A 21,305-nucleotide genomic window follows, 5' to 3' on the forward strand; every position below is an offset into this window, starting at 1 on the left:
CCCCGTCCACCGTTAGAGAGTCAGAGAATTCACGGACACCCTTATTAGTCTGACCCGTGCCTGGTTCTTCCAAGGGAGGTGGATTGACTCACATCACACACAGAAGGGAGGATTAACCAAGATTCTCTCCTTGATTAACCAAGATTCTCTCCTTGATCAGGCTCTAGCAAGGCTCCTCTGCACCCTCTTCTCCACGAGGCCTCAACCTTGGCCTACAAAGACTTGGACAAACACTAACGTCCTTTCTTTCCTCCTTTCCTTTCCTTTCCTTCCCTTCCCTTCCCTTCCCTTCCCTTCCCTTCCCTTCCCTTCCCTTCCCTCCCCTCTCCTCTCCTCTCCTCTCCTCTCCTCTCCTCTCCTTTCCTTTCCTCTTTCCTTTCCTCTTTCCTTTCCTCCTTCCTTCCTTCCATCCTTCTCTCTTTAGCACTTAATTTTCATGAAAATGGATAGTTTAGATGAAGAACGGGACTAGAATAGTGTTTACAATCGACTTCTGAAAAATCACATTTATATAAAGGAAATAAACATGGCCAGCAGAAATCCGAAAAAAGAAGGTACAGCTTGTATTATTGCACTTGGATGACATATGCTGTTCAGGGTAGCGTGATCCTACTTCGGCCACACAAGCCCAGGAGGAAGAGACAAACAGAGGACAAAACTCCAGGTAGTACTTATTCTGGATGCTCCAGTGAGCTCAAAAATATTTAGTATTTTTGAAACATTCAACTAAAGCTCTTTACGAAAATGACGGTGTCTTCAACACTTTTTTACGCTAACATAATTTCTCATGGCTCAAAGCCAAATCCCTGGGATGACTCTAGCTCCCTTAAAGTCCCTGCCTGAGAACTCAAGGCTGCCAAGAGAATTTACTGTTTATCTGCTCCTGCCAAGACCAAAAGGTAGGGCCCCTGTCTCCCTGTCTCTGCGGGAGGAGAGGAGCCTAATTTTGATGGGCTCCTGTTAGCAAACTCAGCTGGGTTTCACGTGGACTGATCACACCCCCCATTTCTGGTTTTTTGTAGTGTTTCATTTCCCTGACTCTGCTCAGGTGCCCTCTATACCCCCACCCTTCTCCCTCATTTTCCCTTTAAAATGCCAAGTGCCTTTTGCACAAATCGAAGTCGAGTTCAGTTCACACTGAACCTTCTTCCCTACTGCAAGAGTATATTACTGATTAAATCTGTCCTTGCTGCTTTGTTTATCTCTGACAGTATTCGAAGGCTGGCTATTACACCCAGGCTAATAGCTTGGGCTCCGTGCTCTCTGCACACCTTGAGCTGTCAGTCTTCGTTCACTCTTCCTGATTCAAATCCTCAGCCCTGAACTTGGCACCCTGCTGTCTGCTTCCTGCCCTCCCTCTTCGGCCTTAACCGTGAAGTTTTGTGGTTGCACCACTAGGCTCCCATTGTGCACACTCTCGAACACTCCACTTCTGCCCACACTGCCTGCCTCAATCTCTGAGCCCCGGAGACGCCGGGCCAACCTCCCAGCCTCCTCCACCTCAGCCTCAGAGCCGCCATCCCACCTGCTACGTGTTGCAGTGGAGGTTGACCCTGATCTTTTAGCAACTGCCCCGGCATTAAGTACAGGGAATAGTTCATGAGGCCTGCACATCACTGCTTTCCCAGAGATTCAAAGATATAGCTTGCTTAGAGATTGAAAACCAGTTTCCAATACAGAAAATCACTTTATAAAATGGCTAAGGAACTCTGATCAGTACTGGATGAACGATAATTTGGGCTGAATTTTAAAAACAAGCTGAACTTGTGAGTTACATGTGTATTTCTTTGCTGAACTGGTCCTCCCAGGTTGTCTGGATTCTCCCTTCCTCACACCCTAGAGCCGGACTCCCTGTCACTCACTCACCTCATTCTTTGCTCCAGGCCTCCCAGGGCACATTGTCTTGGGTGACCTGGTTTAGGACTCCCTCAGAGTAATAGGCTCCTCAGCTTCTATTCTAGGCAAACCAGGAGGTAAGAGAAAAAAAGCATCCCTATGTCTCTCTGCAGTCCTGTTTTGATACTTCCTCCCCACTGAGAATTTACTAAGGTCTCCCTTCTGAGATGTGTAACCCATGTCACATCTGTGCCAGTCCTCACTCTATGGACACACAGAGTTGACACAGCAGTCCTGGTTGGCTGATAGGGTCCCTCGCCTGGTGCTAAATCAGAGAACAAACAGGAACCCATGAAGAGGCTTCCCTCCACTTCAACTCTGTTAAAAGTGTGATGCTCCATCCCTGTTCCTTCTTGCAGGCCACTTGGCATTGTGTTAACACAGTGATGAAACGTACCAAACCCTGGTGAGCAGTTTCCCTTAGCACACACTGGCCTCCCACCCCACCCCCAGGAGGAGCTTTTTCCCAGAATGTTTTGAAAAAAAAAAAAATCCCAACCAGTTCAGTGAAAAAGAAAATAAGCTGGGTTTCACTCATGGCCAATTTCAGAAACTGACAGTCGGTACAGTAGAATTGGGTTACAGAGGTTAGCGGATACCTTTCTCCAATCTCAGGGTGAGTCTCTTTACTGAGCCCAGCCCTGCTCCAGCCTCCTGGATGGATTCAGAGCCTTCCAGGAGTGGGAATCCCATTTCTCCTCCTCACGTGGCAGGAGGCCGGGAGAGGCCGAGGACCACTGATCCAGAGAGCCCCGGGGGACTTACCCTCTGCTCCTGTGTGGCCACGAAAGTCTGGAACCCTGGCGCCACCCCAAAGCCCAGCTCTTGGATGAAAGGCGGCTCAGACTGACTGTGGATCTGAACCTTCACGCCTGCTTCAAACGTCGTTTCCTCTGAAAGAACAAAGATGGACAGAGCCATGGGTCAATGACAACAGATGCTCGTGGAGTCCTGGGACTGAAAAGCTCAAAGGGATGCTGGAAAGGCCCCACGGTATGCCGAACCATGGCCCCCAGAGATGTGCACAACCTCATCCCTGGAGACTGTGGCTATGTTACCTTACATTGGTGAAAGGGATGCTGCAGATGTAACTAAGGATCTTGCGGTGGGGAGATGGTCCTTGGTTAACCAGGTAGCCCAATGCAATCACAAGGTCCTTATAAGAGGGAACCAAGGAGGATCAGAGTCAGAGAGACATGGAAATAGCTATGCTTTGGAGATGGAGGAAGGATCTGTAAGCCCAGGGATGTAGGCAGCTTCTAGAAGCTGGAAAAGGTAAGGGAGTAATTTCCCCTAGAGCCTCTAGAAGAAATGCAGCCCTGCTGACACCTTGAAACCCACTTTTGACTCCTGGCTTCCAGAACTGTAAGATAATACATTTGTGTTGTTTGATGTCACTAAGTTTGTGGCAATCTGTTACAGTAGCAATCAGGAACGAATTCAGGTCAGTTAGGCCAACCAACTCCTTGCTTCAATCTCCAAAACTAAAGAATGGGATTATGAAGTGAGTCAAGCACCTATTCTCTTTCTTTACTAACTTCTCTACTGGGCCGTGAGCTGAGTCAAGGAGATCAGGTGAAGGAAAACACGATGATACAGCAGTTGAAATAAAAATATGGGGCTTGCCTGTAAGCCCCTTGGAGCTGCAGGACACAGGCAAGAGAAGCTTCTCCCCTTTTCTTCTTTGGCAGGAGAAACGGCCCAGCCCTTGGCAGTGAGGAGTGGGAAGGGTGGCAGAAAGGGATGGGATGGCAGAGCCTGGCTCTTCCTATATGTTGGTGCTCAAAATTGGCAGGGAGTGCACCTGTGGGATCTATCAGCCTTTCCTGGGTCTCCTTCTCTGTCTTATTCTTTGCAAACAGCCTGAAGAATGAGTTTCCCCAAATGCAAACCTCAGTCACTCATAAGGAGCCCGATCTCCTTCACCAGCCCCTGTTCCAGCCTAGCTCTGGGCAGCCCTCAGCTTCGTGGCACTATGTGGTCCAACCCCCCCAGGACCATCGGATTGGTTGTTATTGGTCCCTGCCCGACACGGATGCACACGTATCTCTTTTGGCCTGGAATGTCTTTCTGCTTGGTCCACCTGACCATCTCCCTTCTCATCACTGAAGATTCAGCCCCCAGCCCCACCCAGAGCAACTCCTTCTCCTGCTCAGTTGTGTTCTTCACACACGCCTGGTAAAGCCTATACCATCATAATCCTTTATCTCCCTGTCTTTTCCACCAGGCTGAGCATCGGGAGGCCAAGTTCTGGGCTTTCTCTCTGGATCACAAAGGCCCTGCACAGGGCCAGGCACTTCGCAGGCACCCAGGGAATACCTGTTGAATGAACGAGAGATTTGTGACTCCAATCTCACTCACTTATTAATGAGCAAGGCCAATCCAGAGTCCATGCCAAGAAATGTTCCAAAACTAGAGACTGGAGAGAGGATGGGTTAATGCAGAAATCAGGGAAGATGGGGGGGGGGGGGATAAGTGGAGGTCAGGGGTCAAGGAGGGGGGGATGTGTCAGCACCGTGGTCATAGCATAGGGAGAGTTTGGGTACATGCTCTAAAGCTGGCACAGAAGAGAAAGGCGAGGAGGAAGGAAGGACTGGAGCCAGGTACGTGAATGCGCAGGGCTCAGGTCAGCCAGGGAGCCAGTGATGGAGGCCGGGGGAGGAGTCTGGAGTCGGGGGAGAATTCCAAGGTTGGGGGCACAGGCCAAGGTCAAGTAGGCAGACAGGGACCAGAGGAAGGATTGGCAAGGCTCTTACAATCTAGACGAGGAATCCAGTGGCTGACATGCGGTTCTGGCAAAAGAGAGTCCTGAACAGGAATCCTTTCATATACATCTTCGTGGAGCAGGAGAGAATCCCAGGCTCTTCTGCCATCTCTCTACCCAGATCGCTCCATCCAAACTCCTGCCCCTATGTCCCTGCATGCCTGTGGTTTTGTGTCCATCTCTCCCATGGATGGTGGATGCCTCAAGAGAGGAGAGAGTTTCTTGCTCAGTCTGGTGCCTATTTGGCCAGCCCAGGGCTTGGTCCACAGATACATCAGGGAGGGGGAATGCGGGAGAGGGAGGATGGGCAGGGAGAGGAGGGCTGAGCTTCCAGCTTTCAGCAGCTGTGTTTTCTAAGGTCCACCCAAGAGAGAGGGTTGAGGAGAGGCCGAGGAGCCCGAAGAACAGGCTTGGATGAGGGTGGGGGTAGTGACTACACAGTGATGTTAGGATACAGGGATGCCCGTGCTTGGGTGAATGGAAAGCATGGTTAGTGAGCTGCAGGATGTGGGACAGGAGAGATGCCAACACGTGCCTTCCAGAGTTAGCAAAGCTGTGTGCCTGCTGTGTAAGTGAGCTCAGGAAACCTTTGAGTCAGTAGGACAGGCTCGCAGGAGGGACCTGTGGTCACAGGGAGAAATGAGAAACGAGGCTGTGGTGTCAGAAGTGCTGTGAGTAGTGGGCAAAGTGGATAACCAGGCACGCCTGTGTCCGGGAGACCCACCCAGTGCTGCTCAGGCTGCATCAGGGTTCGGGTGGGGAGTTTATTCCAGAAGCAGCAGGGGCTCGGGAAGAGTAAATTCCTCAAGTAGTCTCATATCATTACAAACATGCGGCAACCAGGTGGGCAGAGCCAGAAGAGAATGATGATGAATAAGGTTTCTGCCCTCTTCAGGACACTGCTGTCTAGAGGAAACGTCTGCCAAGATGGAATGTGCTATAATCTGTGCTATTCAATCTGGTACCATTAGCCACATGAAATGTGACTAGGGCAACTGAGGAACTGAATTTATAATGAATGAATGAATCCCCCCAACTTTATTGAGGCATAATTGACAAAATAAAATTGTATAGTATTTAAAGTGCACAGGGGGATGATTTGATACATGTGGACATTGTGAAAGGACCCCCCGCCCCTGGCCCCTGCGATCAGGCTAATTAACATATCCATTACCTCACGTATTTACCTTTTTTAGCCTGCTTTATTTATCTAATTTTTTATCCAATTGAATTTTAATTGATTACACTTAAAAAATTAAGTAGCCACATGTGGCTGGTGGCCACCTTACTGGGCACTGCAGTTGTAGGTTGTCAGCCGTGAGCAGACCCCAGCCGTCTCGGAGCCGTGGGGGTGACGAGGGCTTGAGCACCCCGCTTTCCTAGGCAGGTGCCCCTGTGGGGTCTCTTGTCCAGAAGCAGGAGATTTGGGTGGGGTTCCCAGTAGCAGAGCTGTGCCTGTTCGTGCTCAGCCCGTGACTGTAGTCCCGGGTCCCCCCGACCCTGCTTCTCCCAAAGTACCACGTAGTCTCACATTTCCAGATAGAGTTTCTCTTCCTTCACAGCACTGCACTCAGCTCTCCTCTATGCAGTACTTCTCCAGTCTGATACTGAACAACAGACCCCCTCCAGTCCCTGCCCTGTACCCACCCTCAGCTCCTGCCCTTCCTGGACTTGGCACACTACCAGTGCAAATCTGAAGACCCACTTTAAGATCAAGCACAGACGATTAGATCCAAAGGCTCAGCCCGTGTACCTCCAAGGGGCTCAGACTAGAATGCCGGTTGAAATCATGTACGGAGCTCTGGGTGACCGTTCCTGGGATCCACCCCCTAGAAATTCGGATTCTGTCTCTCTGGGGTGAAGCCCAGGAATCTGCATGTCCAGAGATTCTGATACAGATTATTTCAGGCCAAACCCGTTTGGGCAGCAGAGATCTAGTCCAGAGAGGGGAAGTGCCTTGCCTGAGGTCACACAGCAAGTCAAGAACAAGCAGGGGCCAAGAGCCAGGTCTCCTGACTTCCAATTCAGCACTCTTCCTCCCCTACTAGGGCTGTGGTTTATTTTGTGTGAGCAGATGTCCTGGTTCATAGCTCTGAGGTTCTGAGTAGGGGTTGGAGAAAGGGAATATCTTTCATTGTCATATCCCCTAAACCCCCCAGCATGGTGTCTGGAACAGGGCAGAGCTCCAGAACTCTTTGTTGAATGAAGCAGATTGCGTGAGGGAGTGTCCTCTGCTGAGCTCACTGTTCCCTGCCCTTTGACCAGCTGCGAGTCTGCCGAGGGTCTGGCTGGACCCTGGGAAACACCAGCACCACACGCCAGCCAGCACGGGCTTCCTCCCACGTTTCAGGAGGCAGAAAGTCTCACCCACTGAGATGCAGCTGGGCTGCGCACAAAACAACAGCAGACAGCAGCAACAATAACAGTAACAATAACTGGGACCCCCCCTGCCACGACTTGTGGGTGCACACTGAAAATGTGAGGCCCCTCCTTAAAAAGTTATCGAGAAACTCAAGATAGCAGTAGTAAAGCCTTAAACCAAAAGCATGACCCTTCTGAACCTGTGCGACTGCAGAGGTCACACACCCAGGAAGCCAGTGCTTCTGAGAACCCTGATTGGCGTGGGACAGAATTGTTCACACCTTCCTACTCCTCTCATCACCGAATGATTCAACACTGAGTTATTTCAAAAAGTGCAGGCCCCCAGGGCAGTGAAGGATTTGTTTACACATCAGGAACACCAGGATTCAAAACCCCAGAGAGAGAGAGAGAGAGAGAGAGAGAGAGAGCGCGCGCACAGAGAATGGGGAAGTTACTGCACACAAACAGCATCAGGAGCCCTTGTTAATTGAGACCAAGCTGAAACCCCGACAGCTTAACACGAAAGATGCTGTTGAATCAGGAGGCGGCTGGTAAAGAGACTTCAACCTGCAGACGCCAGAGTCTCCCAGCACTTTTTAGGAGCAGGGTCACGGCTGGCCGGCACCAGGTGAGGTCTACCTGTGGAGCATTTTCTGTGCCTGCAGAAAGGATTGGGAAGCTCTGCGGGAGGAGACGGGGAGCGATGGGCAGAATGCATAATGGGGCAGAGAAAGTACACCGCAATGAAAGAAGCGTACATCTTTAATCTTTGCAAATTACAGGAAGCGCACCGAGGCACGAAACACTGGAGAGAAGTAGGCAAAGAAGCGTCTCTGAAAATCTGGAGGAATTTTCTAGGCCAAGGCGGGAATGTGCTGGTACAAAGCAGTCTCGGGTTGGAGGAAACTGTCTTTGTGAAGGTGGCTAGGATTGCTAGCTGGAGAGGAGATGGTGGGAGCGGCGCTGGGGTGCAGCTCAGTGCAGAACTGTTCTGTTTGTCTTTTCACCCGTCCTCTCCACTCTGCCACCCTGGGAGCTGCCCTTATGTAGGGTGTACTGTGGGGCCCCTTCGCCCTCTAGCTTCTGCTTGGCTTCAGCCAATGGTGGGCCCAGGTAGGAAACTGGGGGAGACAGGAGAGACAGGCTGGGCTATTCAGTCTCTCAACTCTATTTCCTGGTCCCTGTAAGTTAGTTTTGTGCCACCTTGGAAGGGCGCAGCTCTGGTTTGGGGGCCTGGGGAGAGCTCTCCACTCTGATATGGGCTCTTCCCCGCTTCCCCAAGCATGGCAATGGCTCTCTCTGCTCTCTGGCCCAGGACACTGCCCCATGGGTACTGCCTTCCCTAAGCCTCGCCCGCACCTTTGTGACTAGCCCTTCACTAATCGTTCCTTGTATTACCTGGTCTGTGGGTGCCGCTCGTTGCCTGGTTGGATCCTGATGGGTAGAGTCCCCAGAGGGCACCTACTGCTTCACCTCTGAGAGGCAGCAGGAGGCCCCTCTGCCTCATTATCCTCTGAAGGGCAGCCATTGGTTGGAGCCCCTTGGGAATGGAGACCTCACTACCTACAGGGGTAGCCCTTGGTTTCCAAAGTTCATCCTTGCACTGAGGTGAAAACTGCCTGCTCATATATTTTACTCCGTTTCTAGCTCCACCCCTTCTTCCAGGATCCGAAGATGCTTACTGCGACCACTGGAGTCTTCTTGTTTCCATGCTAACCTTTCCCAGCAGACCTGAGCCCCGTGCATGTTCATCTCTGAAGGCGTCACTAGCTGAGATGCACTCAGGGATGTGCATGGCCTGGCCAGGCTTCTGTGGGGAAGGGCCCGGGACCTTCTCCCCATCTCCCGCAGGAGAACCAACTGCCCTGCACAGCTTATGGGGTTCTGAGGGTCCCACCTCCCACACTGGGTGGGGTCAGGGCGGGCAGGGCTTGTGCCCAGAAACAGAGCAGCCCTTTCTCAAAGGAGTGAACCAGGCTTTCTGAGTCAGCCTCCTGTACTTGAGGGGTCAGAACCAGAGAGCCCTTAGGACAGTTGGTCAGATGCTTGGGGCTCTGGGGTCAGGCAGGGTGAAGTCAAGTCCCTCTCTGTGACCTTTGGCAAGTTATTTCATCTCTTGGCGTCTCATTTTTCTGCAAAATATGTAGAATGGGTTTGAACCTAGTCATGGATGAAGACTGCATTCTCTCATCTCAGAGATCAAGGGAAAGCTCACTGAGTGTGTGACCACGGTCCCAGCCCGAGTCCCTAGAACGCTGGTAGAGTGCAGTTTGGGTGGTCCACGAGAGGCGCCATCTTGGTCCCTCATCCTCCTCTGGCTTGCACAGAGAAATGCATGGCATGAATCCAAGGAGGCCCAAGGTGGGGCCCTGGGAAGAGCAACAGGGAAGTATATCAAGAAAAGCATTGGCTCTTGATAAATCATGGAGATCTGGGTTTGACTCCTGGCCCTACCCCTTAATAGCTGTGTGACCTCCAGCAAGTTACTTGGCCTCTCTGAGCCTCATAAAGGAAGGCTGATCTCTCAGGTTACTTTTAGCTCTAAAGTTCTATGAGCTGAGGATCACGCACACGTCTCCAACCTCATTGCACCTCATTTTAATTTCCTGAAAAACAGATGAAAAGAAATTAGACGTGGCTGTTCAGCACTTATATCACGTCAGAAAAGGTTGATTTTTCTACAAATTGCTGCCTTGCCAAAAACGGACAAGGCATCGCTTGTCCTCCCTCTCTGACCTGTTCCTCACGGACAGGCCCAGTTAAGCAGCATCCGAGGTGAGAAAATCCGAACCCAGCACGGAGACAGCAATGCTCATGGTTGATTGCTCCAGGGTGACATTTTGAGGCAAGTTAAGCTTCCGGAGGAAGAGAAATCAACATTGTGCCCCCCTCCCCCCATGCTGCAATTATGTCTCTTCAGGGAGGCAGCATGAAGTAGCAAAGTACTCTCACCAACAGCTCATGATTCAGAAAGTGTTATCCAGTGGCCACAAAAGTTTGGTGAAGGCTGCAAATCCCAGCCTCCTCTGGGAGAGCCTCAAACACACTAGCATTTTAAAGACCCTATAATCTGCTACCCTCTGTTGGACCGTGTTATCCAAAGCAATCTTTTTTTTTTTTCCTTTTCTTTTTCTTCATGTTTAGGGAACACTAGCTCTTGGTGGAAAGAACCAAGGACCACACCAGAAGCTATGGATTCAAGTCCTAGTTCCAATACTTAGGCATGAGATGGTGGGAAAGCCACTCAGCATCTTGGAGACTTGCTTTACCACATCTGTCAAGTGGGTTCATCGGTGAATGATTAGCAGTGCCCTGTCTACGTCACAAGGGTGTGTGAGGGTCAAAGGACAGTATGCAGGTGATGTGCCTTCTATACTGTAGAGTGATATGCCTGTGTTGACAAAGGAGATAGTTACTGTTAGGTCTTGGTTATGTAACAGAGATGTGTGGTCACACTAAACGCAATTCCATGAAACAAAACACTTACAAAACACACATTAGTGAAGCCACTGAGTGTGGAGTTGGGTCTGGGCTCATTACAAAAAGATTTATTCCAAGGATTCTTTAAATAATGAGTTTCCCTAGTTCATTCAGGCTCAGAGACTATAAATTACTTGCTAAGAGAGCTGATAAGTCTGGGTGGGCAGCCGACGTGCAGGAGAAACTGCCACGTCTCCGAAACTATAGGGGAAGTTGGTGGATGGTTAAGATTCTGTTGATTAAAAATTCTGTTGACGTACAGCAACAGCAGAAGTCAGGTATAACCAGATTGCTGAACAGATTTTGTATATAGATTGTGATGTGAGTATAGAATTCAAACTCATTCAATGCATTCCTAAATTCATAGCAATGTTTGGTTATTGAATGTTTTTTCAATAAATAAATGTGAAGCGCATGATGGCATTCATGTGAGGGTGATGTCTGAGAAATATTTTGATGTTAAAAAGGCATCCTGTTACTTCCAACGGGTGGGAAACAGGGGTCTGATCTCAGAGCTTCTCATACTTGAATGTGAGTCACTGGGGATCCTGTTACCAGGCAGATTTGGGGTGGGGTCTGAGTTCTGCATTTCTGATGAGCTCCCAGGAGATGCCAGCACTGCTGGTGGGAGGACCATACTTTGGGTGGCAGGACTCACAGGAGAACATCTATGCTGTAGCAGAACACATCAGGCCTGTGGTGGTCTGGCCTCTGCCTACATCTCCAGCCTGAAGCCTCACCCTTGGATCCAGCCACCCCGGGACACCAGGGGCTGTTCTTGACCTTGCCTCCCGATTCCCCTCCCTCTGCCTGGCATCTCATCCCCCTATAACCCACACCCTCCTCTGACTCCCACACACTGCCCAGCCACCTGGCAAACAGGCCTGACATTAGGACCAAAGGTCCCTCCCCTCAGAAGCACCCCCCCACCCTCCCTGCCACCGAGATACCCTTTTCATCTCTTCCAGAACGGATCATCCCTCCTTTGCACCCCAGCTTCCCTCTATCCGTCACAGTGCTTGATGACATTTAATTATTCACATGTCTCCCAAGCAGACTGCAAATGCCTGCCATTCCTTAGGGCACTTAACACGAGAGCTGTTGGATCAATGAATTTCCGTCTCCTACTTAAAAGGAGCCCTTGAGATTGTCCCTAAATTCTGGACACTTTGAAAACCTGGACTGGGCCTTACATCTGTATCCCCAAGTGCCTGGCACATACGAGGTGCTCTTGGCAATTTATTGGATAGGAAGATGTGAGCTCTGAGGTGGGTCTGTTTCATCCGCCTCCTGGATGGTCCCCTCAGACCACTGCCTGGCTGGCTGGGAGTTTTAACTAGAGCACATGTATTTTCTGCACAGCACTTAGCATGTGCTTTAAGCAGGTCTTCTCAGGAAGGTAAAAGTCGGGCTTCATCCGGCTACTTAATGGATGCCTGCCTCCATCGGTGCTTCTGACTTACAGCATCATTTCTCCAGATTCCTTGGCAGCTGTGGAGACCACCTCTCTGGTTTGCCCACTCTGGGAGTGAGCTCAGAATCCCAGCTGGCCGCACGCAGCCTGTTCCTGTGCTGCAGACTCTCAGAGTTCAGTCCGGAGCCAGTACTTCTCCTTCTGGGGAGGTCCTCGGTACCAGGCACGAGGACAAGAGTCTTTCCTGGAAGCAGAGATGTTGGGGAAACCATAGCAACCATCCGCATCCATTCTTGCTACGCCCCATTTGTGACGGGGGCTGGGAACCGTGCTACCCTTGAGAGCAGCTCAGACCTTCCAGCTACGTGGAAAATTTATGATTATTTTAAATTTAATTTTAATTTCTATCAAAGCAATACATGCACATAATTTAGAAAGCCAAATGTTACCTCAAGGCTTTTTAATGAAAAACAGTATTTTCCTACTCCACCTCTTTCCACCCACAGAGTCCCACTCCTCAGAGGCAACTACTCTCAATAGTTTGAGATGTTTCTTCCGGTACTGACTTTCATATTGTCATGGACATCGATTACTTGACAGTTATTTCTTGGTTTTTAAAAGTTTTAAATATTATGTACTGAATTTCTACCATGGGAGCTGAGGGTGCAGGTTTCTTGCATGAAGTATCTGGGCATATTTCCTTGCATTTCACCCTCCTATACATACTTAGATGATGTTTTGGTTAAGTCACTACCCAGCTTTTATGTAATTATGACTATGTAAGTATTGCCCAGACCCCAGCCTTCTAGTGTATAACATTTTTGATCTCCTCTTTGTGAAATTATTTTGTTTTTCCTATTTCTTTTCCTTTTCGTTTTTTGGTTTGTTTGGGTTGTATCTATAGCAGAAATGGCCAAAAAAACAAAAAAACCCACCAAAACCCCTCAAACCACGTTAAACTCATAGAAAGAGCAGAAAAGTGGTTGCTGGGGCTGGAGGTGGGGGAAATGGAGAGGTTAGTAAAAGTGTACAAACTTTCAGTTATAAGATGAATAAGGTCAGAGGATTTAATGGAAAACATGGTGACTTTCGTTCATGACACTGTAGCATACAATTGAAATTTGCTGAGGGTAGAACTTAAATGCTATCGTATATATGTATATATAGTTATATATCGTATATATGAATATATCTGAAATCAAATTCTACCCTCATGCTTCATTTGTAGCTCGCTGGAGATAGAGTTCTATCTTAGACAAGAAAAATTACCACCACCTTGGTCCCTGCCCCAAATGTGAAGGCATTATGCCATTGTCTTCTGGCTTCAACTACATCTGTTGAGAAGTCTATTCTGATTCTGGATCCTAGGTATGTGACTGTTTTTTTTTTTTCTCTCCAGGACCTTTTAAAACTTTCTCTTTATCTCTATGAGCCTCCATTTTGCAAGGATGAATCTTGGTCTGGTTCTTTTGGCACTGATTACAGGACTTAGTGAATTCTTTCAATACGGAAAATCATGTGGGTCAGTTGGGAATTTTTCTTATTTTATTTCTTTGGTAACATCCTCTTCTCCACTTTCTCATTTTTGTTATTCTAGAACTCCTAGTTGTAGGATGTTGAACTTTCTGGATTTATCCTCTCATTTTCATATGTTTTTTTTTCTCTCCCATTTTCCATCTGTTTGTCTTTTTGTTTTCCTTTTCAGGAGATTTCCTAAATTCCTATCCTTCTGTGGGTTTGAAAAAATGTTTGCAATCATATTTTTAATTTCCAGGAGGTTTTTTTTTTTTTAAAGTTTTCCTTTGAATGTTACTTTTTAATAGCATCTTATTTTAATAGCTGGTATTTATGAATGCAGTATCATCTCTTATCTCTTGAGAATTTTAATTAAAATAGTTTGATGTTTTCTTCTGCTTCCCGCACTTATTTTTTATTTATCAAACACATACATAGTGCCTAATATTATTCAGGCACTTTTCTAAGTATTTCACAAATATTAACTCATTTCAATCTTCTGAACAACCTTAAAGAGTAGATAATAATATTATTCTCATTTTAGAGGTGATGGAACTGAGGCTCAGAGAGATTAAGTAACTTGTCCAAGGTCACATAGCTGGTAAGTTGGATAGCTGGGATTTGAACCCAGGCTCTTGTCTGGCTCTAGAGCTTGTGTCATTAGCACCTTTATTTTCTTTAAGTTTCTTTTTTGTTTGTTTGGCTTTGGTTCCTTTCCTGTTAGTGGCTTCCCTCAAATGCTTGGCTTTTTGACTGTCCATTCGTCATTAAGAGGTACTTAGAGTCTGGACTGTCTTCCTTGTGTGTGGGAGGACTTACTGGGGACTTCACCCCAGGACGCTCTCACTAGGCTGTTTGTGTGGGGACTCCTGATTGTCATTCTCTGTGAATCTTTTCTCTTGAACTTGACAGTGTGTCCAGGAAGAGATTCTCCCAGATTTTTGGTTGGGGGTAGGTGGGGTAGATTAGTCTGGCTGGGGGTCTCGCTACTCAGTAGCAGAATTTCACCTTATCTCCCTGTTTCCTGTACAGCACCTCACCCACGTCCTCAGCTTTGCTTGGTTTCTCCCCGCCCAGAGCCTGTTTACGTCAATCTTATCTTTTGCTGGGGTGCAGAGAGATATTTGGCTGCTTTGGGCCATAGGAGGATATCGGGGAGCACTTAACAGCTCCTTTTACAGACTTTTAACGAATCCTCCTAGTTTTAACTGTACCTCTCATCCCTGTCGTCAGCAGTATCTGATGCCTCCAATCCCCGATATTTTCTGGGAAGGCGGGGGGCGTCTATGTTGAGAATTGTTTGACTTTAATTGGTTTTCCTGTACAGACCCTGATCCTTCAGCCTTGTCTGCCAAGTCAGTTACCATCTGCTCTCCATTCTCCCAAAATTTGCTGACATCTACTCTTGTCTTTTCTCCCATCTTCTTTGTCCTTGTGGGTTTATACTTTAAAAAAAAAATCCTAGATTGCCATTTAGGGGAGGTTTGGGGAGGGAGCCTCCATACATGCTCATGCTCATTCCGCTGTGTCCAACCAGAAGTCCTAGGCTGTCAGCTTCCCTGAGGCTTTGGAGCTCAATGGGCACATCATGGACTCCTTTCACTATTCCAGGAGAAGGGGGAGAGTTGTAGAGCTGGTCTCCGGGACGTACACAGCCATAAGACCAATGGGCACTTTTCATTCCCAGTAACATGAGTCGCCTGTTCGGTGGTTTTCAAACTGGGTTCCTTGGAGCCCTAGGGTTTGTCTGGGAATGTCCCAGGGTCAGCCACAGTGAGCATGGAGAAATCAAACTGGGGGCCCCACCTCCAGTTGGACCAGAGCAGCTCTACCTTTATCTGCTTTATATATTGGAGCTGTGCTAAAGCTTTTGTTCAATACAAGGATTCTGCTACGGAAAAAAAAAGGAGGAAAAAATAGAAAAGGAGAACAGCAACAGACCTATCATTATATATATGCCATTCTGTCTCCAAAGATGTCACTGGAACTTTTTTTTTTTTTCTGAGCTATTTTCATGGTAGTGCCTGTACAATCACATTTTGAACATTAAAAGAAGGTAGTGGAAGGAGAATTGCTTTTGGGTCCATATGTGGGTTTTCAGCTTGGTTCAACTACTTAGTGAGGTGTGTGTTCTTGGGGAGCTTCCTCAACCTCTCTGGGCTTCAATTTCTTTTTTTTTCAATGGGGATAACACCTCGTTAGAAGGGTCCCTTGGGGGATTCATGGGATAGAGTGATCATGGCACCTAGTAGCTACTCATCAATATCAGTCTCTCCTTCAGCCTGGCCCCATCCATGCACAATACAGCATTTTTCTTTTTCTCTCTCTCAACAAGTGTATCAACAGATATTTATTGCCTTGGTATATGTCAGTGAGCCAGCCCGTCCAAGATCCCTGACCTCTTGGAGCATGTGTTTCAGTAGAGGAGGATGGAATACTTGAAGGTGTCACATGACATGGGATGACGGACAAGTAGAGCAGATAAGGAAGGGTGAGGAGTTGGGTGGGGGCGCAGTGTTAAGTCAGGGTAGGTGATATCTGAGCAAAGACTTGATGGAGGGGAGGCAATGAGCCGTGCAGGTCTGAGCAGGGAATTCCAGGCAGAGGGAATGGAGAATGCGGGTGCTTGAAGGTAAGTTTTCCCCGAGTGTACAGGGAGTCACAGGGAAGTCAGAGTGGCTACAGCCAAGTGAACAAGGGAACAGAGTAGGAAGGGATGAGGCTGGGGAGATTATACGCGGCAAGACATTGACCTCTGTTAGAGCATGGACTCTCAGAATCATTCCTTTGCTCAAAAATATAATGTCAGATTCATTTTCCCACAATACTAGAACTTGGAGACATCGAGGCAGAGTTTACTTGATTAAAAGTTGTATTCTACATGAGGATCAATGAAGGATATGACTTTTGAGCCTATCTATCTAGAAGGCAAGTTCATGAGAGAGCTCCCTGCACACTGATTCTGGTTCGCTCAGATGTAACCCATCCCCACCCTCGCCCCTACTTTCCCCAGCAGGGCCACTCCCGGGACTGTCTCGGGAATGCTTTCCCAGCTGCCCTCCACCCAGCTCCCTCAGGGCTCCCATGTCCTTCCATGAACACACCACCCCCTGGTCACTGAATGGTCCAGGGGTGAGCACCTGACTGGGCTGGATCAATGCATCCCTTCCCTGTTTTTTTTTTTTTTTAAATAGGAGATCAGTGAGGGACTCAGAGTGGTCTCTTGGTGATGGTAGGATGTATAAAATATAAATCTATTGGGAGCCATGTGTGAGAAGATATATGTGTGTGGGAAAAGCCTGTCTCTAGTGAGAGAGAATAAAGCAATTCAGAGACAGGAGAGGTGAGAGAAGGGGTGACAGACCCAGGAGGCAGGAGCCCTTGATTCCAGTTGTTTCTGACGCTGTACCCTTGCCTTCCCGCTGCTGGGTTGTTGAAGTTTGCCTTGGATTCCAGGGGCAATACAATTCCTTTTATGCCCAGGCTTGTTTGAACCTGGTTTTTCTCATGTGCGGCCTAGATAACCCACTGCTTATTTCTTTTATCTTTGAAGTTACTCAGAGGCATCTACACAGAGTTTCATTTTTAACAACCTCCTACCCGCCTTCCATTTAATTTCCTTTAGAAAAACGCTGTTCATGAAATCTGCACTTCTGTCGTCTAGGACAGCTTTTCTGTCCTTTTTCTATTTTGTGAGCTCCTCCATGAAAAAGAAGGTTTTCCACGGTCAAAAGCACCGGGGAAATAAATGCTGTATGTAATATTCCTATCTTGGAGATTCATGCTGTAGCGTATTAAAGATTTCCTGCCATGAATTAATGTGTTTAACTTTGCCTAACCAGAGTTCCCCAGATCCTTTCTATTCCTGCAACACGTAACTTCCGAAACTCCTGACAGTCCATAGGACAGACTTGGGGGCATACTGTCCAGGTCCTTCTGTGACTGAGCCTGCCTTCTTTAAAACGGCATATTTCCAGGGTGCCTTGCACATGGATGTTTGACCAAGGAGGCATTGTCAGCCTGGAGGAAAGGACACTTTTGATAAATTTCATAGTCATTTTCTACTTGCTAAGCATGAGTCCATAGGGCTGGGTCCACCCAAAGAGGGTGCCTTTTCCTAATTCACTCGTTGGCACCAAAGATCCTTCAGGTCCGAAATACACCTGGAGGTGTGGCTCCCTCACTGCTTCCTTAAATTTCTGAGAGATGAAGCAAGAATGTGTCAGAAGCTCCGTTTTGAGAGTGAGATGTCCATGTGACAAGGTGCCTGGGGACCCTTGTGTAGGTAGAGGATATCTGGAACCGTCTCTGCCTCTGGGATGGTTTGACCATCCTCCCATCTACTGGTCGCCATTATCAACCTTCCACTGTTTACAGTTTGCAGAGAGCTCTTATCTGATCCACTGGTAAAGGAAAGGCTGGGGCTTTGATCTTCAGTCTGCCTCTATATAAAGCCACTGCGTTGTCCTACTGCTCTGCCTCTGTTATCAAGCTCTTTGCGGTTACTCCCTCAACCGCCATCTTTCAATTCCTTTCTTCCCCTTCATCACGCAAATACATATCTCCTCTAAGGACTCGGGCTCCTTTTCCTTGGGATTGAGAGGAATTAAAAGGTCAAGGAGGCAAGATGGCGTCTGTGGGGCTACGGGGCTTGGCAGGTCAGGAAGGCTTCTCCTTCTTAAGGACTGCGTGGGGAGGGGAGGCTTGGCCATGCCCCCAGCCCTTGGGAGCACTGACCAAGCAGCACGATGTGGCTGTGCCTCCTCAGATGGCCCTGTGGACAAGCATCCCTCCCCTGCCAGAGCCCACCTCTCATCATTCAGCAGGTGTGTGGACCGCACTCCCACCCACGAGAAGCTCACCCCCCCACCAGCTCAGGAAACAAGCAGCTTTGAGAGGACCAGAGTCTCCAAGAGATGCTCATTGCACAGTGATTTTTCAGCTTGAAGAAAGGTACTATGGAGGAAGCCTGGATGTAGGGATTCAGGAGGCCTGGCTGGGTGGCCTGGGTGAGGTCACCTAACCTCAGTCCCCTTCCCTGGCAAATGGGGATAAGGAGCTCTCCCTACCAGGCAAGGCTGTGGGGAGGGGAAAGCCAGGAGTGAGGATAGTGATGGCCATGGAGACTGTTACAGTGCAAGGACATGACTAACTTCTGGCCAGGCTGCGGGTGTGGGGTCCCCAGGACTCGTTTTATTTCTTCATTTCTCTCCTTTTCCGCAAGTGGTTCAATAACCAAATATGTTCTGGTGTCTGCAAGGTAGAGTCTCTCTTTGGGGACCAAGACTCAACTTCGGGGACCCAGGGTTGTCTACGGGCCCCAGGTCACAGGATACAGGCTGGCCTGCAGGATGTTCTGGAAACCCAGCCTCTGCAGGCCAGTCTCCAGAGCTCGGCACTAACACAAACCTTCATCCGTTTGCTGGAGCGGGGCCAGGGAATACTGGATTTAGGAAAGTGGATGGGAGAAACGAAGCATCTGTCCAACAAGAGGCAGAGGGGGCTTGGGGTGCCTGGAGCCTGAGGTGAGCTGCCAGAGGCAGTTCCGGAACGCATCATGTGCGGCCTTTTTACTGTTCAGATGCTGGAGCAGAAGGAGTGACCACAGTGTGAGGTGAGTGGCCTCTGTCCTGCCGGAATCTTCTCTCCCTTCATCTGTCTTTGTGGCCCCATCCAGGCCCATCTCTAGATCCCCTCCACCTTCCGCCCGTTATGCCCTGAACCCAGTGTTAATTTCACTTTGGGTCTCCTTGGCATCCAGGGTCTCACGCTTGGGCACCTCTTTACTCTCTCCCCGTTGTGAGATTCTAGAGGCAGGCAGCCTCCCTAGGCATCCCAGCCGCAGCTCTCCAACCTCCTCGTCCGTCATCACATTGCCTTCTCTGTCTGACCTTCCTGCACCTCTCTTATGAGGACCCGCCCTTATAATCCAGGATAATCTCAAGACCCCGTGCAAGTACCCCATGCACTGCGATGCTTTCCCTGAAGCCTCCCTCCCCCATGGCAAAGGCCGCCATCCCGCCACAGCACCAGGGACCCTCATGTCCCACTGGACTCTGTGTCTCCTCCTCTAGGCTGTGATCAAGGGCGTGGTCTTTTTCAATGTAACGTCCTTACTTTGGTGCAAAGCCTGAGATAGCACACGTGGCTAATGAACAGTTTGCTGAATAAATAAATGAAAAATTGGATTCGTGAAATAAGCTTTGGGGACTGTACACACAGGCCCCCAGGGGCTCATGCAGCCATGGCGCCAGGCCCCTGTGTCTGTGCCCTTCAGTTTTCCAGCAGCCCCTCCACCTTCCCTCAGTGGGAGAAGCTTCCTTTCCCTTGGGCCTTGTAGCTGGATTGGGATACTCAAGACGGTGGAAAGGAAGGGGCTGGTTCATCCCTTCCTCCTCTCCTGAAATCAAACCACCCACCTCCCCAACCACACTTGCTAATTCAAACTTTCCTCCACACCTCCTCTCACTCTACCTGCCTTCGTTTTTCCAGTAGCCCTGACATCTGCCCCCTCCCACCTAGTGAAATCCAAGGAAACCCAGCGCATCACAGTCCACGCCAGGGACATCCTTCCCATCCACCGCATGTCACCAACTCCTTGATGGAGAGCAGTCCTTCACCAGGTGGGCCAAAACAGACCACCCGAGGCAAACATCTTTCAGAGTCCACACCCCTCCGCCGTCACCCGCTGCCCCGGTCCCTGGCCCAGCTCACCTGTCTCTCCCCAGATGGGCAGGTACTCATCCTGCTGAATGTCCAGCATGATCTCCAGCCCGTTGCCTGTCCCCCCCTTGACCGTGGTGAGCAGAGGTTTGCCATCCTCACCTGAGTTAAACATGTAACACTTCCCATATTTTGTAAACACCTGGAGGAGAGAAGAGAGAGAGAGAGAAGCACATGGGTGACTTCAGACTGGGCTCCAGAGATTGGAGAGACCCCAGAAATCCAACAGCAGGCTAGAGTCCTCACAGCCCGTCACACTCAGCCCTCTTGGGGACAATGATTCCTCACCCCTGGCTAATGGCCTGACTTTTGCCAAGTGGGATTCTGGCATCAAAGAACACACCGGGACACCCTTTTGGGTTTGTTGCAATGGGATCTGGTCTTGTCTCCCACTGTACACCGACCCCACCCTGGGTGGTCATGTCTGCTTTCAAGGGTCAAGCATTGTCTGCATGCTCTTGACCCTCTAATTTGCGCCTCCAGCCCTGAGCTCTCTCTTGGGCTCCAGACACCCTGATCCCACTGCCTGCTAAGCATGACCTCAGGGGGACCCACAGACCCCCGATACCCAGCATGTTCCAATGGGATCAAATCTTCCTCCACCTCTGTGCCCCCTGGATGGTTCTCCTGTACAATGTGTCCCGGGGAATAGCATTGCAACCCACCCAGGGGCTCAAGTCAGACACAGGGCTCGTCAACACTGTTCCTGCATCCGACTTGAATTTCGCCTTTTCCCTTCTGCACTGCTTTAACGTAGGGTCCCCATCATTCCTTGCCCAGGTTGCTGCTGCAGTTTCCTAGCTAGGTTCCCAGATTCCATCCAACTTTCTCCAGCCCATCCTCTGAGTTAACTGTGGTTCACTCATTCAGAAATGCAAACCTGGTTATATTAACCCTGTGCTTAAAATCCACCAGGGCTGCCTATCCCCCTTAGAGTAAGATCCAGGCCCTCCGTCCACACCCAGCCTTCTGTGATGCTCTCTGCCTGCTCCATCTCCTCTTCCCATCTGAGTCCACACGAATGCACCAGACGATAAGCTCCATGGGTTCAGGGACGACCTCTGCATGTTCACTGAGGAATCTATCCCTAGTGGCTAGCACAGGGCCTGGCACCTGGGGGTGCTCCAGACATATAGGTCAAGTGGGTGAATG

General features: G+C 49.3%; 1 protein-coding gene across 2 annotated transcripts in view; it reads right to left on the minus strand.

The window, feature by feature from the left end:
• The window catches only part of ASIC2 (acid sensing ion channel subunit 2), a 1,082,326-nt gene that overhangs the window by 59,626 nt on the left and 1,001,395 nt on the right, over window positions 1-21,305 (minus strand). For both annotated transcript variants that reach the window (XM_057716922.1, XM_057716920.1), the window contains exons 2-3: window positions 20,145-20,295; window positions 2,662-2,789 (exon numbers count right to left, since the gene is read on the minus strand). In XM_057716922.1, coding sequence (XP_057572905.1) covers window positions 2,662-2,789; window positions 20,145-20,295 — 279 coding nt within the window. The remainder of the gene's footprint in view (window positions 1-2,661; window positions 2,790-20,144; window positions 20,296-21,305) is intronic.

The sequence above is a fragment of the Hippopotamus amphibius genome, chromosome 17 (assembly GCF_030028045.1).
Source record: "Hippopotamus amphibius kiboko isolate mHipAmp2 chromosome 17, mHipAmp2.hap2, whole genome shotgun sequence".
NCBI classification, from domain to species: Eukaryota; Metazoa; Chordata; class Mammalia; order Artiodactyla; family Hippopotamidae; genus Hippopotamus; species Hippopotamus amphibius.